Below are 16439 nucleotides of genomic sequence, written 5' to 3'. Positions count from 1 at the left end.
GATCACAGGCGTGCACTACCATGCCTGACTCATTCTTGTTTTTTAATCAGTTCAGACCTTTTTTCTTTCATATGCTTTGTGTATACTCACTGGAAGTCACGCTTTTATCTTCATAATCAGGATTATTTAAACATGGCCAAAAAGAGAGCTTTTAATTTGGTAACAGTATAATAGGGGAGAGCCCAATTTCAGGTGACTAAATTTGTAGGGAATTTTAGATAAGAAACTATTTAACAGTGTTTCTCAAGCAACAAAAATTTGAGTTATAAGATTGCATTATAAATCTGGGAAATAGATTGTCTAGTTTTTAGTGAAAATACAAGAAGAATCTTTTTTCCTCCCATTTCTGAAAATGTGAAAGTATAGTTACTGTGTAAGAGGAAGCAAATGTTTAACATGTATGTCTTGAAAGTAAGTTATATTTCGACACCTTGATTGGTTTTTGTAACGTTTATAGCATTTTTAATAGGTTGGATAGTAATGGGTGTGTAAAATCCTTTGTGCTATCTTTCAGTCTACAAAATGAGAATGAATTTTGGGGGGGGGGTACTGGGGATTTAACCCAGGGTGCTCTACCACTGAGCCCACATCCCCAGTCCTTTTTATTTTGAGCCAGGGTCTCACTAAGTTTTGAGGCTGGCCTTGAACTTGTGATCCTCCTGTCTCGGCCTCCCTGAGTTGTTGGCCTGAGAAGGAACAACTGGCCCCAAGAAGGAAAGAGATCATTGGAGCAGTACTATTAAATGTGATTCAACTCAGCAGTGAGTGCTGCCTACCCTCTATGCTCTTATTGCTTTGGGGCCTTACAGGTATGAATAATACAAAAATATTTTTGTGGATATGACAAATACCTTTATAGATAAATTGAGGAGAAATTAAAATTAATCGTTTCATAACTAGTAACAAGCAGAATTTTCTGGTTTTTAGTTCATTATTTATTAAACAGAATGATATTACAGAAAGTAGTACACATCAAAATATAAGCATCAATCCCCTTATCTTATTCAAAACTATATAATCATACATTCAAGATATAGTCAGCATTACTCCTGTATCATATCTCTTCAGATATCTTCATGTATTTACAAAAATTCCACTCGTTAAACTACAAAGAAAATTTCCAGTTTCAAAAAGCAGAAATCACATAGACTTTATTTGCTGACCATAATGTAATAAAAGTTTAAATAGTTCTGTCTTGTCCTTTCCTTTCTTGTTTTGTCCTTTTTTTCCTACCCAGGGGCTCTTAATACTGAGCTACATACCCAGCCCCCCCCCACCCCCCCCCCGGGATTGAATCTAGGGGTGCATAACCACTGAGCCACATCCCTTACATACCCAGGCTTCCCCCCCCCCCCCCCGGGATTGAATCTAGGGGTGCATAACCACTGAGCCACATCCCTTTATTTAAAGATTAATTTGGCTGTATCTTTTAACATGCACATTTAAAAAAAATTTTTAGTTGTCAATGGATAACTATCTATCTATCTACTTATTTACATGTGGTGCCAAGGATCGAACACAGGGCCTCACACGTGCTTGGCAAGTGCTCTGTCACTGAACCACAACCCCAGCCCAGTATGCACATTTCATTTTTTGATCCAACTTTTGTAAAGAACTTTTTCAGCAAGTGTGCAAATATTTCTCTAGGGATAGCTATGTGAAAAGATGTTTGTTGAAGCTGTTTGTAATAGTGAGAAACTGTTACCAGTCTAAAATATTCATCCTTCAGAAGGGTATGTTAAATATACTACATAGATCCTGTGGGAATATTGTAAAGCAGTTAAAATGAACGTGGTATATTTACATATATGTACAGAAAACGAGCTCTAAGATCTATAGTTCAGTGAAATAATTAGGTTGCTAAATAAGATGGTATGAAAAAGAGATGGTATGAAACATTTACATTCAAAGCCCCTCCCAAACACAAACGCACATACGTACGCACTTACTTATTTTCTGCTTATATCTGTGTAGATACATCTCTGTACACATATAGATAAATACCTAAAAGGACATAAATTGGGCTGGGGTTGTGGCTTAGTGATAGAGCACCTGCCTGGTATGCATGAGGCACTGGGTTCGATCCTCAGCACCACATAAAAATGAATAAAGGTATTATGTCCATCTACAATTAAAAATATATTTTTTAAGAAAAGGTCATAAACTAAAATGTTAACATTGGTTGCTTCTGAGCAGAAGAATGAGACTGGATGAAGGTAGAATGAAAGAGATTTGTGATAGTATTGTTTCAGTATTTTATATGGCAAATGTATTGTGTAAATAATATTGTGTAAATCACATTTTAACGGACTTTCTTTTAATCTAAGAAACCATCGGTAATATTATTCTTTGGTATTACAAGTTGCACTAGAGATGTTTTAGTTTAGCCCAGTGTTTGTTCTCTTCTGCCTAGGTATCCATAGTATTCTTTTTCTTATGTTCGTCTTTACCAAGCCAAATTTTGGGTGTAACTCATTCTGAATCAGTTTCTTGGGTATGGAGTAACTTTTCCTGCTGAAGAATTGGTTGTTTTAGGGGACATTTCCTTTTATTATATTGGGCTATATTATATCCTTTTGAATTTCTTTTATCATTAATTCAATGTTACCTTTGATCTCTTTGAAAATATATTCATCTGTAATTTTTTTTGCTTCTGAGGGCTTTCTACCTGTCTAAAGCATGCTTTCCTCTCTTTTTTCATCTTCCCCCGCCTTCTTAATAAAGTTTACATGGACCCAGTGTTGTTGCATAATTCCTTCTTAATAATCATCTGTGAAGGACAGTTTGGTCTCAGAAGAATCAGCTTGAAATAGCTTGAAATTTTGTGTGCTCTCTTTAGAACACCTTTCTGTCACATTTATGCTATCTTTTTCCCTGGGGTCATGTTGCTTTTCGGCTTCCCAAGTACTTCCCTGGGTAAATAGACCTTCCTGAAATGATCTTCAAGCCTTTTTTTAGGATAATCTGATATCTGTTTAGCTAGTTCTGGACAGTATATGTGAAGCTAAATTTCTTGGTTTTTTTTTTTCTTAAATCTTGCTTGACCTATAGACAGGTTTTCTGTGTATGACATTCTTGATCTTTCCATTTATTTATGGTTTGGGTCCCCCCCCCCCCTTTTATTCTGAGGTACTATTGGTACACATTGATTTAATATCACCTTTGGTGGGATGAAGAAACTCAGCTGCATTAAATCGCTATGTGGTTTCTAGACTCATAGAGATTTCATGAACATTAAAATGTGGGAGCTGTCATTTTGTACATTAAATCTTTCCTCAAGCAGTTTCAAATCTGTTGTAAGAGAGATGTGTGGTACTATAAATATAAAGTCATAGAACCAGAAAAGCAAGATTCATTTTAGTGAGTAGGATGCAGAAGGTTTTGAAGGGCTGTGCATTACTTCTGGTATTTGAGGAACTGGTAGGATTTAAGCAGGAGGGACTATGGAGAGAAAGGGCATCATTGGCTAAGGGGAAGGTAGAAATAGAAGCACAGAAGTTTGAATGTTCTTAAGTTTCTATGGTCAGATTGCTTTTTAAGGTGGTTAGTTATTTAGATGTATATTGTTATCAGAAGGGTCTGATGCCAGTTTAGTAGTAGTGTTTTTACTGTTGGATACCTCAAATTGCAGCTGCTAGGCGATTACTTCCTTTCATTTCTCTCTGTCAAGATTTATTAGAAGGCCAGAATGAACATTGACAAGAGAATTAAAACCTAATAAGTTGAGTAAAGAAAATTTTAGAAGAATATCTAGTGGCTTTAAATGAGTTGGACCTCTTATGTCTGATGAATTTTATGGTTGAGTTGAAAGAATGAGCTTCATAAGAGGAAAAGAGGCTATCTGCTAGTTTGACATTCATTTTTAAGTTACTACTTACCCATTCTGAATTTGTAAAGTATAAAGTAGAACAGATTCTATTTTCTTTAAATTTTTTATTTTTTCTTAAATGTATTTTATCATAGGCTGATGGGAATGACAAACTGTATAAAAACATATGAGAAGAAAAAATCTCTCTTCTTGGCTCCCTAGTCCTTGGCAAGGCAACTTTTTGGACAGGTTACTAATTTGAACAAATGCTGGACACACAGTATGCTGATTTTCAGAGAAGTTTTTGTTAACATATCCTTGTGGACAAGGTGGATAATTATGTACTAAATGACAGTACTACAAAGTAGTTACAAGAGTTACAACTGAAGAGAAGTTTGAAACACCGGACTTTGTCTTAAGTATTTAAAATATATAGGACACTTTCAGTTGTTTAGATGATATGAAATTATACATTGAGTAACAATCAAAATTACAAATAGCTAGAAAGATGACTGTAAATCAGATAAAATTAAATAAAAACAAATATTGAGATCTAGAGTACAAGACATGATTCAGTGCACCTAGGAATTTAAATAGTAATGAAGCCAATACTTTGAAATAAGTTACTATAAAAAAGCTATTTTGATTTCAGGTCTTTTATACTAGTGTAGAAAAGTATATACTTCTAGGAAGGAAAGTATAGTGTTTATAAGATAGGAAAGTAAAATTGTAATCATCTTGGAGGATAGTACTGTTAAAGTAAAATTATTTGTGACCAAATAACTCTCCCTATTGGAATATCTTACAAAGATACACAAGCACATAATCCTAGAAACTGGAACTAAAAATCAAATGATAAAGACTGGCATAGCACTCAGTTTTTTGATTTCTGGTTTTAGATGTCACCTCTTTATAAAACTTAAACGTACAAGCAGAATAGCTAGAACTATTTGAAATGTAATCTTAATCAGGAAAAAATAGAATATTTTTCAAAATAAGAAAAATTGGAACACTTTTCTTGAAAAAGAAAAAATATATTTTCATATCCCACCTGCAGGCAGTACTTTTGTGGTATAAATTTTCTCTGCAGATTTTCCCATCTCACTTTTTAAGCAAATGGATTAACAGATTATATTTTATAGAATAATGAGGATTAAGTATAGTATATGTGAAATGCTTGGCTTGAAGCCTTGTATGAAGCAAATGTTTAATAATCTGAACTGATTTTATTATATATAATGTTATATTAACTATTTTCTTGATGCTTTTATGTTTTTTCCATAATAAAAGCAGAAAATGTATAAAAGTAATTCCACAATTAATCAAAAATATTTTAAAATTATTATGAGCCCCAGTTTTTGTATGGACACATTGCTGTTTGTTTTCTTTGTCAGTTGTTTGTTTCTGGCATTGCTATGTATATCTCTCTTACCTTTGAAGTGCTTACACTTTTCTTGTTTTCTAGGAGGACTTTTGTGCTGCAAATAGGTGTCATGTAGTGAAAGCTATGTCTTTTCCTTGATTATTAGAATCAGACTTTGGAAGACCCTCAGTAATCATAGTTACATAAATATTAATTTTTATTTTTCTGAGACATTGTTTTATTTATTTTTATAATGTCTAAGCCATCTGGAATTGATGTTTGCAGACTATATGAGGAAGGGATCCCACTGCTTTTCCCCTGAAGCATGTGTCCAAACATTTACTGAGTGGTCCTTTCTGTATTGATCTGAAAGCACTTCATTATAAAGCCTTGCATTAGGATTTAGATTTGTGCTTTCAGGAACCAGAGCAAAATTTTAAAAATTATTATAGCTGTATAATAAATTTCAATATCAGATGTTTGCCTTTTTGTTTTAAAAAGCTTCTTCTGTAAAATTTGTATTCTAGATGAACTTTAAAATCATTTTACCAAAAAAATTAAATTTGGAGAATGGGATAAAATAATTTGGAGGAGAATCCTATTACTCCTCCCCATATCCTAACCCTTCCTCTTCCCCCAAATTTACTTACTATTACCATTTTGCATTAATGTAGTATATTTTTTATAATTGACATGCTAATATTAAATCATTATTATTAACAAAAATCCATAGTTTACATTAGAGTTTACTCTTTGTGTTGGATACTCTGTCTTTTGTTGTCATTTTTATCCCACTCCAGTACTCAGGATCGAGCCCAAGCCCTTATGCATTCTAGGAAGCACTCTTCCAACTGAGCTATATCCTCAACCCTGCTATGGGTTTTGACAAGTGCATAATGTTATATATCCACCATTATAGTTTTATTCAAAATACTTCTGCTGCCTTGAAGATCCCCTGAATTCCACCTATTTATCCCTTTTTCCTCTCCACAAATTCTGAACAGCTTGTGATATTTTTACTAGTCTCTATAGTTTTTGTCTTTTCTAGAAATTTAGAATCACACAGGATGTTTGTAGCTTTTTCATATGGCTTCTTTCACTTAGGGAATATACATTTAAGGTTCCTTCATGTTGTTTTATGAATATAATATATTTTTAAAGCTTTTTTTCCTTTTTAAAAACTAATGTCAATGGTTGAAATACATGGATTTCTACTGTGCATATATTTGAGTGTTGTATATATTTAGCATTGATTATAGTGTTTCTTTCCAGCCTTTGCAAAAGAAAGTGAAAATCTGCACCTTCCTACATACTAAAGATTGTACATGAGAATACACTACAGTAGCACGTGTTCATAGAGCTGAGATAGATGCCTGACAAATAGGGCTTAGTTTAAGATTTGGGTGCTTCCTTCTGGCTTAGCTAAATTGAAGAATATTCTAAGACTAGTTGAGCTGTTTAAATCTAGTTACTGTTTGCACAGTGTACCTAGGTGAATTAGAATGTTATTAATACTGATCAATGAAAGCAAAATATGTGAATGAATTGAATACTAGGGTTGAAATAAGATTGCAATTTTAATTCTTAACCTTTCAATTTCACGTGTTTATTAAAAACAACTATGTATTTTCATTGAGTATAAAAAATATACATTTGAACATAAACCTTATATTTTGTACTGGGAATTGAATCCAGGGACCCCTTTACCACCTAGTACTTTTTGTTTTTTATTTTGAGACAGTCTTGCTAAGTTGCCCAGGCTGGACTTGAACTTGTGACCCTCCTGCCTTAGCCTCCCAAGTTGCTGGGATTAAAAGTTTGGTAGTGATGGAACCTATAGTCATTGCCTATATTCTCACTTCCTACACAATAATTATTATTACCTTGAGATAAAAGATTACAAAGGGTCTTTGAACCTTCAAAGAAAGACTTAAAGTATTCTTAGTTTGTATTATATTTAGTCTTATTCTTGGAAAATTTTAGTAGAAGCATCATATGCTGATCATAACAGAAAGCAAGTAATAACATCCTATATTAGAGGAATACTGTCTAGACTTAACAAAAAGATAAGCCAGTAAACAAAACACATATTTCATTTGTGAATTCAAATGAAAATCATGAAATTGTTGATTGTTTCAAAAAGTATATTTCAACATTTATTGATAAAGTAATGAAACAGCTAGGTATGGTGGCACATGCCTATAACCTCAGCTTCTTGGAAAACTGAGGCAGGAGGATCACTAGTTCTCCAACCACAGCAACTTAGTGTGAGACCTTGTCTTAAAATAAATTTTTAAAAAGGGCTGAGAGTGGATTCAATCACCAGTACCCCCACCCCCCAAAAAAAGAATGAAACATCAGCATCTTTAAGGTAATTACCATGGGATTATGGTTGTAATTGTTGACTTTCTGTAGAATTATGCAAAGCCTTTTCATTCTGCAGATCATATTTGATTTTACTGAGATTTGATGCAATTCTAGAGGGTTGTATTACAAGGAAGAAAAAAAAAAAACATTGTAGAAGAAGAAGCCAGTACAACCGATACACAATAAGGAAGCTCAGAACATTATATCTGGAGTTGATGCTATTTTCTGTGTGATTCTGGAGGTCAACTGAGACTGAGATGAAGTTAAGTGTTTCAGAATGAGGAAAGGGAACCATGAACAAGTAAATGATTGTCAGGTAGCCCTAGAACGGCAGCCATATATTATGGATTGATACATACTAATTCTAAAAATAGAAATACATTTTTGTATTAACTGTAGTGGAGATTGTTGACTATCCTGTTCAGTACAGAGTAAAAACTTACACTCTCTTGACAAGTGGAACCTATATTTAGCCAGGAATTTGGATGTTGTTTATTATGACTATAACCTGAGATCTTCAGGAATCTTTTAAAGGATCTTTACTTTTATTTTTTAGGGCTTGATTTACTATACAACAGTATTCCTTTGTTTAGTTGCTATTCCATCTAATCTGTCTGAAGCATCTGATAAATAGGTTTAAAAAATATTTCGTGTTCAGGCACAGTGATGCATGCCTGTAATCCCATTGCTTGGAAGGCTGAGGCAGGAGGATTGCAAGTTCAAAGCCAGCCTCGGCAATTAAGCAAGGCCCTAGGTAATTAAATGAGATCCTGTCTCAAAATAAAACAAAAAGGGCTGGGGATGTGACTCAGGGTTAAATACCCCTGGGTTCAATCATTTAAAAAAAAAATTACTTTCATGCTGGGCACTGTAATCCCAGTGATTTACGAGGCTGAGGTAGAAAGATCTCAAATTCAAGCCAGCTTCAGTAATTTAGTAAGACCCTGTCTCAAAATAAAAGAAATGAAAAAGGCTAGAAATGTAGATTAGTAGCAGAGCATACCTGGATTCAATCTCTAGTACAAAAATATATGTAATTTTTAATATAATATATATATTTATATAAACATATACATTTATATAATATATATAATATTATATATATGTAATTTCTTTTTTTATTTTAACCATTTTTTGCTAATTCTGCATAGGGTTATTGGTGTTTTGGCCTACTGAGAATGATCTGCTGCTCTTCCACATGAATTTTTCTTGAATCCAAGTGATTAGTTTATTTTCTTCATCTCCTGAGATTTAATAGATTGAGTCAATTCATGTCTTTAAAGTTTCTGATAAATTATTATAAACTTTTGCCTTGATATCTACTTGTTATAATTCATTTTACTTGTCTCAAAGGAGACAGGTGTTCCATCTGATAAAACTGATAAAAATCAATTGGGAAAAAAGAAAAAAAAAATCAACTCAAGCTCAATAACTGAAATTAGTAGCAAACTCTAGGAATACCCTTTAAGGCTTTAGTCTTAATTATTTCTTACTCTAAGTGATAGTAGTATTCATTCCTTCCTAGAGTTGGGGATCCCTCATTTATTGGATCAGATAGTTGTTTTAGATATTAAGAGGTGGGACAAGAGAGGTGATGGGTGCTAAAATTGTTCTGGATTTGTTTTTCCCATCCCTGTCACTTATCTAACATGTAGCAAGAAGTGTAACCGTGACTAAATTGTATCTGACAAGAGAATTGACTTGAGTTTATGTGGGACTGTATGGATTTTATATTTGGACAGTGTGTTGTACAGTTAACCATTCCTAATGATTTTGGGCTTAAATTTTCACTTGTAATTGAGTCACTGTATATATCTTTGCATGTATCTTTTTTTTTTTTTAAACTGGAAATTGAACCCAGGAACGCTCTACCACTGAGCTACTACATCTCCAGCCCTTTTTCTTTCTTATTTTAAAACGATCTTGCAAAGTTACTGAGACTTGCTTTAAATTTGCAGTTTTCCTGCCTCAGCCTATTATGTCTCTGGGATTACAGGCATGCACCCTGATTGTTTTATTGGTTAGTGGTTCAGTATTACATTATTAACGGCATGTGGGAATGTGATCTCTTTATTTCCCTCTAAATTCTAATCTCAGTGGTCTTTTTAGTTCAGTGAACAAGTATCTAAGTAAAAGTTTGTCATTGTATTATATAACCTTTTAACCATGTGACTTTTACTGGATAGAGAATCTGTGAAAGAAGCACTGAGACTTTCCTCAAACCATACTGTTCTGCCTTCAATGACAATATTGTACATACTCATTTGAAATTTTATTGTGGAATGGAATATTGAGGCTGCTTTAAGTTCTGAAACTGCACTTGGTAAGTTAGCAGTACCTTGCCTGTAACCAAGTCAGGGTACCTGCCTGGATCCCACCTGGCATTTGGTCTGCTGCTCTTTTAAGAAAAAAAAGAAAAAAAGATATTAAAAGGAAAAATGAATATTATGCAGTTTGATCAGACTGGGGAGAAGCAGCTAGATTGTTTTTTTTGATGGTCCTACAGAAGTGGTTACAAATTATAAACAAAACCCAGGTGAGCTGAGTGTGTTGATGCACACTTGTAATCCCAGTGGCTGGAGAGACTGAGACAGGAGAATCACAAAGGCCAACCTCAGCAACTTTAGTGAGACTTTGTCTCAAAAGAAAAATTAAAAGGGCTGAGTATGTGATTCAGTGCTAAAGGGCCTCTGGGTTCAATCCCAAGTACAAAAACAAAACAACAACAAGAAAAAAAACCCAGATGATATTCATATGCAGATTGAGTTAGGGTTATGCTAGCCAGAGAATATATCAGTTTCAATTTACTTGGTTCTACCTGACTTGGAGTAGTTTTTTTGTTTTTTTGTTTTTGTTTTTTTGTTTGTTTGTTTGTTTTTTTCAGTTTTGATTCTCAAGAAAAAGAAATTTGGGATGCAGAAGGACAGTTACAGGATGTTGCTTTTAATCTTAAAGGGGACTCTCTATTTCATAACCATCACCCACCAGAAACTTGCAGACAACTATTTCTTTCATCTCTCATATTTAGTTACAAAAAAATTAAGCCTAGTGGTTAAAAGTGTGTCACATAACTGTATTCCCAGGGACCTGGGAGGCTGAGGTAGGAGGATTGGAAGTTCAAAGCCAGCCTTAGTAATTTAGTGAAGCCCTAAGCAATTTAGTGAGACTTTGTCTCAAGATAAAAAATGAAAAGGGGCTGAGGATGTAGCTCAGTGGTAAAGGACTCCTGGGTTCAGTCACCAGTATAGCAAGGGGAAAAAAAAAAGTGAATTTATGAGTCAGATTTGTTTAAAGATTTGTGTGCAGGACTTTTTATTTTTGTTTTATTTAATAATTTATTTTGAGGTGCCGGGGTTTGAGCTTGGGTGCTAAATCACTGAGCTATATCCCTGGCTCTTTTATTTTTCATTTATTTATTTATTTATTTATGTATGTATGTATGTATGTATGTATGTATGTATGTATGTATTTATTTATTTATTTATTTATTTTTCTTGTAGATTTATTTTTTTTATCTTTTGGTACCGGGGATTGAACTGAGGGGCACTCAACCACTGAGGCACATCCCCAACCCTATTTTATATTTTATTTGGAGGCTGGGTCTCACTGAGTTGCTTAGCACCTCGCTGTTGCTGAGGGTGGCTTTGAACTCAAAATCCTTGCTCAACTTCCCAAGTCACTGGGATTATAGGTGTGCGCCATCACTCTTAGCTTCATTTTGATAGCCTTATGTGAAAATTATCACTGTTTATTTATTTATATTTCCCTTACCAGAAAATGTCCATTAAGGTCATAGTGGTTATAATTTTTGTGTATGTTATGCATAACATGTTACCTGTTATATGAGCTTTAGCATAAGAAAAGTGTCTGGTGCTTGGACTTGACCCTGAGATAGAAGTGGAATGAAGCTGTGTGGGATGACAGGCCTGTAATCCCAGAAGCTCAGGAGGCTGAGACAGGAGCATCGTGAGTCAAAGCCAGCCTGAGCAACAGCGAGGTGCTAAGCAACTCAGTGAGACCCTGTCTCTAAATAAAATACAAAATAGAGTTGGGGATGTGGCTCAGTGCTCAGGTGCACCTGAGTTCAATCCTCAGTACCCCACCCACCAAAAGAAGTAGAATGAGTTAGGAACATTAAATACTTTCAAGTACTATATGTAATTTGTTTGCCCTAGACATTTCCTCTTTATTTACTTGATATTTATTTTTTAGATTGAAAGAGGAAAATAAAGCTAAGAAATAGGTATTTTAAAATTTTTCATTTTCCTTATTATTTTGGGATATCCTATTGAAATTTATTTTTATTGAAATTTGTAATACTATGACAACACAGCTGTCACATATTTAATAAAAGGGGATTATGAGAGAGACATTGCCTTCTTATTTTGTATTGATTTGGAAGGCCCAAATAAAACTACTACTTGGTGGGAAGTAGATTTCACTCTATACAAAGAAGATACTTCCCAATGCATCCATTGGTAGAATAGACCAGAAGGTACAGGGAGTGGTATGAGCAGCACATAGCCTCAGACTCATAATAAGAATTTATGTCCCTTCACTTTTGTGTCTGGGAATGCAGTGTGCTAATAAACCTGTAATTATTATTTATTATACTTTAATCTTTGGCATGCCCATAATTATCTGGAACATAAGGTATTTGCTGTAATGCCCTATTATCTTTCTCTACTCTTTTCATTGTTTGTTTTTTGTAACATACCATTCAATTAAAACTTAATCCCACCAGTTCTGTCATACTGCTAGAGAGTTTTTATTTCCTAAAGCATTAGGTAGTGGCATTAATGTTTATACAAAAGTATTCTTAGCATTGTGTGTAGTAAGGAAAGCATCTATCTATGTAATGGAATATAATAGAATATGAATACGAGAGGTATTTAAATCTGATATGGAAAAATAGATAAGATGAAATGGATTTATGTGCTATCTGCAATCTAGTGTGGTGGTTTTTTTTTTTTTTTTTTTTTTTTTTTTTTTTTTTTTTTAGTGTGTTTTCAAAACAAGTAGTGGTTTTCTAGAAAACTGTAGGTATTTGTTTTTAGGTAAAATATCTCTGAAAGAACACATAAGACCCTAGAAGTGTTTGCATCAGGGATAGAATATGGGGATCAGTGGTTGAAAGGATACTTTATTGTATATGTATTTAAAATTGGGTTAACCTTGGGTATATATTACCCTTCATTTAAATTAATTAAAATATTTTAAAGGAAATCCCCCCAAAACCTTTTCTATCGTGCTGGAATTTAAGGCTCAAAATAATTGAGACGTCTTGAAGTAGGTTGCCTGAGGAGGGAGGGTGAGTTGCCTATATTCTTTCGGAGAAGAATAAAAGGAGAAGTGGTGCACACTTGTAATCCTAGCAAGTTGGGAGACTGAGGCAGGAGGATCACTAGTTCAAGGCCATCTTAGCAACTTAGGGAGATTCTTGTCTTGAAATTTAGAAAGAGCTAGAGATATAGTTAATGGTAGAGGGCCCCTGACTGGGTCGGTTCCCTATGGAGCAAGAAAAAGGAGGAGGGAGTAAGAAAATAATGAAGTTAACTGCAAATTGATCTTTTCTACCTTTCAAGTTCTAATTTAAAATGAATGTCTCACTCTATGACAGTGTACTAATCTTATTACAATGCTTATAGCTTGTCCTTTTTAAACTATTCTAATGGTTTAAAGTTATTTCCAAGAGAAAAATACAGTTATATCAGTACATTTCTCTGACCAGGCATGATGGTGCTTACCTGTAATCCCAGCAACTCTGAAGGCTGAGGCAGGAGGATCTCAAGTTCAAGGCTAGCCTCAACAACTTAGCAAGACCCTGTCTCAAAATAAAAAATGAATTGCTCAGTGGTAAAGTACTTCTGGCTTCCCAGTACAAAAAAACCATTTCTCTGCAAAACCAAATTCAGTTGCCTTCCCTTGATTGAACATGTATACCAAATAGTAAGAGAAGGGTAGTATGTAAACATTAGTAAAATTAATGCTTACTGTCATAGATTAATACCTAACTAGGTAAGCCATACTTTATCTGTAGAGTGCCCACAGCGTAGGGTAAGCAACAAATTAGAAAATTATCAAAGCTTAAGAATAAGATATATTATAGATACACTGTATAATAGGAGCTAAATGTTCTTGAGGCTTTGTAGGGTGTATGTGTGTGTATGTATGAGAAATGTACTCTTGGGAAGGGAGCACTCTTAAAGGAGTGCCTTCAGGTTTATGAATTTTAAACAAAATATATTTCTTAAATATGAATGATAAATTTAGAAGTCATTTGAATTTGTTTTCTTTCAGAAATCGAGCTATAGCAGATTATCTTCGTTCAAATGGCTATGAAGAGGCATATTCGGTTTTTAAAAAAGAAGCTGAATTAGATATGGTATGTTTGACTTTTTACAATCATTCATAGTATAAAGTGGATTTTACTGTAGTATCAGTTAAGTCAACTCAGCTATTACAAATCTTGTCATTTGTTATTGTGGGTCTTTTTTGGCATTAAACTTGATTTTTACACTTTTGTATAATCAGATTTTTAGTAATATTTAGGCTTAGAGATGGTTATTCTGTTATTTGAACTGTTATAGTTAAGACATTGTTTGAAGATTTCCATTTATTTTTCTCTAGAATGAAGAATTAGATAAGAAGTATGCTGGTCTTTTGGAAAAAAAATGGACATCTGTTATTAGATTACAAAAGAAGGTAACTAAGTCTTTTTTCTTTAAAGTTAGCTGTACTTAGTATGTTATATATTAATTTTCTGAAAATATTAGCAAATTGTTCTGCATTAATTATCTGTCTAATCTTGAAAAGGCAGATGAAAATATATGTCCTGTGCTTTAAGAAAACTTAGATCTTCGCTGATACATGCTAACTCAGCAACCTGGGATATTGACTATATTGAATTGGTATAGTCTTGTCTTTGAGAAACTAATGCTGCAAGAATTCATTTGTACCCTTAGAAGAGAACTTGTGGTATCAGCGTGGTGACAGGGAAAGAGCACTATCGCATGCTCTTAGGCAACATTTTCATCTCTTGAGCTTTACTTTTATTTTTATCTGTGAGGTGAGAGCGACAAATGATGTTCAAGCCCTAAAATGATTATAAATCTTCATAGGTAAAGTTAGAATAAATGCATAGCCCTGTTCTAATATGAGTTCATCTATATAAAGCTTTTAGGAAAAAAACCTACTTCATAGTGGTTGTTGAATATTAGCTTATGTTACTAATCTAGTATACATTATAACATTAGCTCTCTATTATTAATATACAGAGTTGGATGCAGTGGCACATACCTGTAATTTCAGCTACTTGGGAGACTAAGGCAGGAGGATTAGGAGTTCAAGGCCAGCCTTGGCAATTAAACAAGGCTTGTCTCAAAAAATAAACTGGGGAACTAGGGTTATAGTTTAGTGATAGATTGTCCCTGGGTTTAATCTCCATAACACACACACACACAAACACACACAGAAAAAACAAAAGGTATATAACATAAACTTGTTTGGAAAAATTTACTCAGACTAGCAGTTGTAAAACAAGCAAGACAGGCTCACTGTGCTAGGGTGATTAGTAGTAAGAAGATTGTTGTCAAATGTAAATTGAAGTTTTTCTTTGAGTTAAATAGTTAAAACAATTACATTGAATTTTCCCCAGTTTTTAGTTTTATTATACTACTAAGATTTTGGTGATATATAAAGATATTTCTTTTCTTCTTTTTCCTTTTTTTTTTTTTTTTTTTTTTTTGTGTGTGTGTGTGTGTTGCTGGGGATTGAACCCAGGGCCTGTGCATTCAAGGCAAGCTCTCTACCAACTGAGCTACATCCCCAGCTATGAAGATAATTTTCATGTAAATCTGTCAAATGCTTTGCAAATTGCTGACATTTTTTTCATGTATTTCACATATATATAGGTCCAAAACAAAGGCAATTTTTAAAAATATCAAGCCAAAACTGGGGATGGGGGTGCATGCCTGTAATCTCAGTAATTGGGAGGCCAAGGCAGGAGGATCACAAATTTGAGAACCTGGGCAATTTAGTAAAATTCTGTCTGAAAATAAAAAGGAGTTGGGGGTTTAGGTCAGTGGTAGAGCACGACCAAGCTCAGTCCCCACTACCATTAGATAAAGAAAGAAAAAATAGATGTCAGATATGTCATTTTAATCACAATCTATCTACTTAACTTCATGTTCCTTTTCAAGGTTATGGAATTAGAATCAAAGCTAAATGAAGCAAAAGAAGAATTTACGTCAGGTGGTCCTCTTGGTCAGAAACGAGACCCAAAAGAATGGATTCCTCGTCCACCAGAAAAATATGCACTGAGCGGTCATAGGAGTCCAGTTACTCGTGTCATTTTCCATCCTGTGTTCAGTGTTATGGTCTCTGCTTCAGAGGATGCTACAATTAAGGTAAACTTGTTAGAAAAGAGTTCAAGTTAGTGGGGGATAAAACCCTGAAAATGAGGCCCTAGGTCAAGAGAAAGGGAAAGTTCTTTGTAACTGTGTTAGTGAACTTTGAAGACTGAATTAGAATAAAATTTCATTGTAACTCCTGAGAGGCATTCTGCCAGTAATTCACTGGTGAATTTGAGAAAATACAATGTGTTAAATTTAATGTTGGGCAGTAGGTCATCTTGTGCTTATTGAATAGTTTTTGTCCTTGGTGAATGAAAAGTATGCCCCTTAGTTTTAAGCAGAAATGATATATGAAAATATTGGTTACAAAACTAGAAATTCAGGGGGCAAATCTCTTCTGTAAAGGAATTTTAGAACAAAAGCTATTTTTATATAGTTGCCTTTAGTCTACACACAATAAAGGGATAGTTTGGTAAATAACATGGAAAAGTAAGATAGTTAAAATATAGATAGGTTTAGGTAAGTTTCTCTGTTGTAAGGCTTGTTT

General features: G+C 34.0%; 1 protein-coding gene across 3 annotated transcripts in view; it reads left to right on the top strand.

Moving 5' to 3' along the window:
• PAFAH1B1 (platelet activating factor acetylhydrolase 1b regulatory subunit 1) overlaps positions 1-16439 on the top strand; it is a 70874-nt gene that overhangs the window by 34531 nt on the left and 19904 nt on the right. For all 3 annotated transcript variants that reach the window (XM_079130912.1, XM_079130913.1, XM_079130914.1), the window contains 3 exons: positions 13839-13923; positions 14169-14243; positions 15740-15946. In XM_079130912.1, coding sequence (XP_078987038.1) covers positions 13839-13923; positions 14169-14243; positions 15740-15946 — 367 coding nt within the window. The remainder of the gene's footprint in view (positions 1-13838; positions 13924-14168; positions 14244-15739; positions 15947-16439) is intronic.

Source organism: Sciurus vulgaris (assembly GCF_902686455.1).
Source record: "Sciurus vulgaris genome assembly, chromosome: 3".
Lineage (NCBI taxonomy): Eukaryota > Metazoa > Chordata > Mammalia > Rodentia > Sciuridae > Sciurus > Sciurus vulgaris.
Note: the sequence above shows the minus strand (reverse complement) of the source record. Positions and strands in the feature narration are given on the sequence as shown.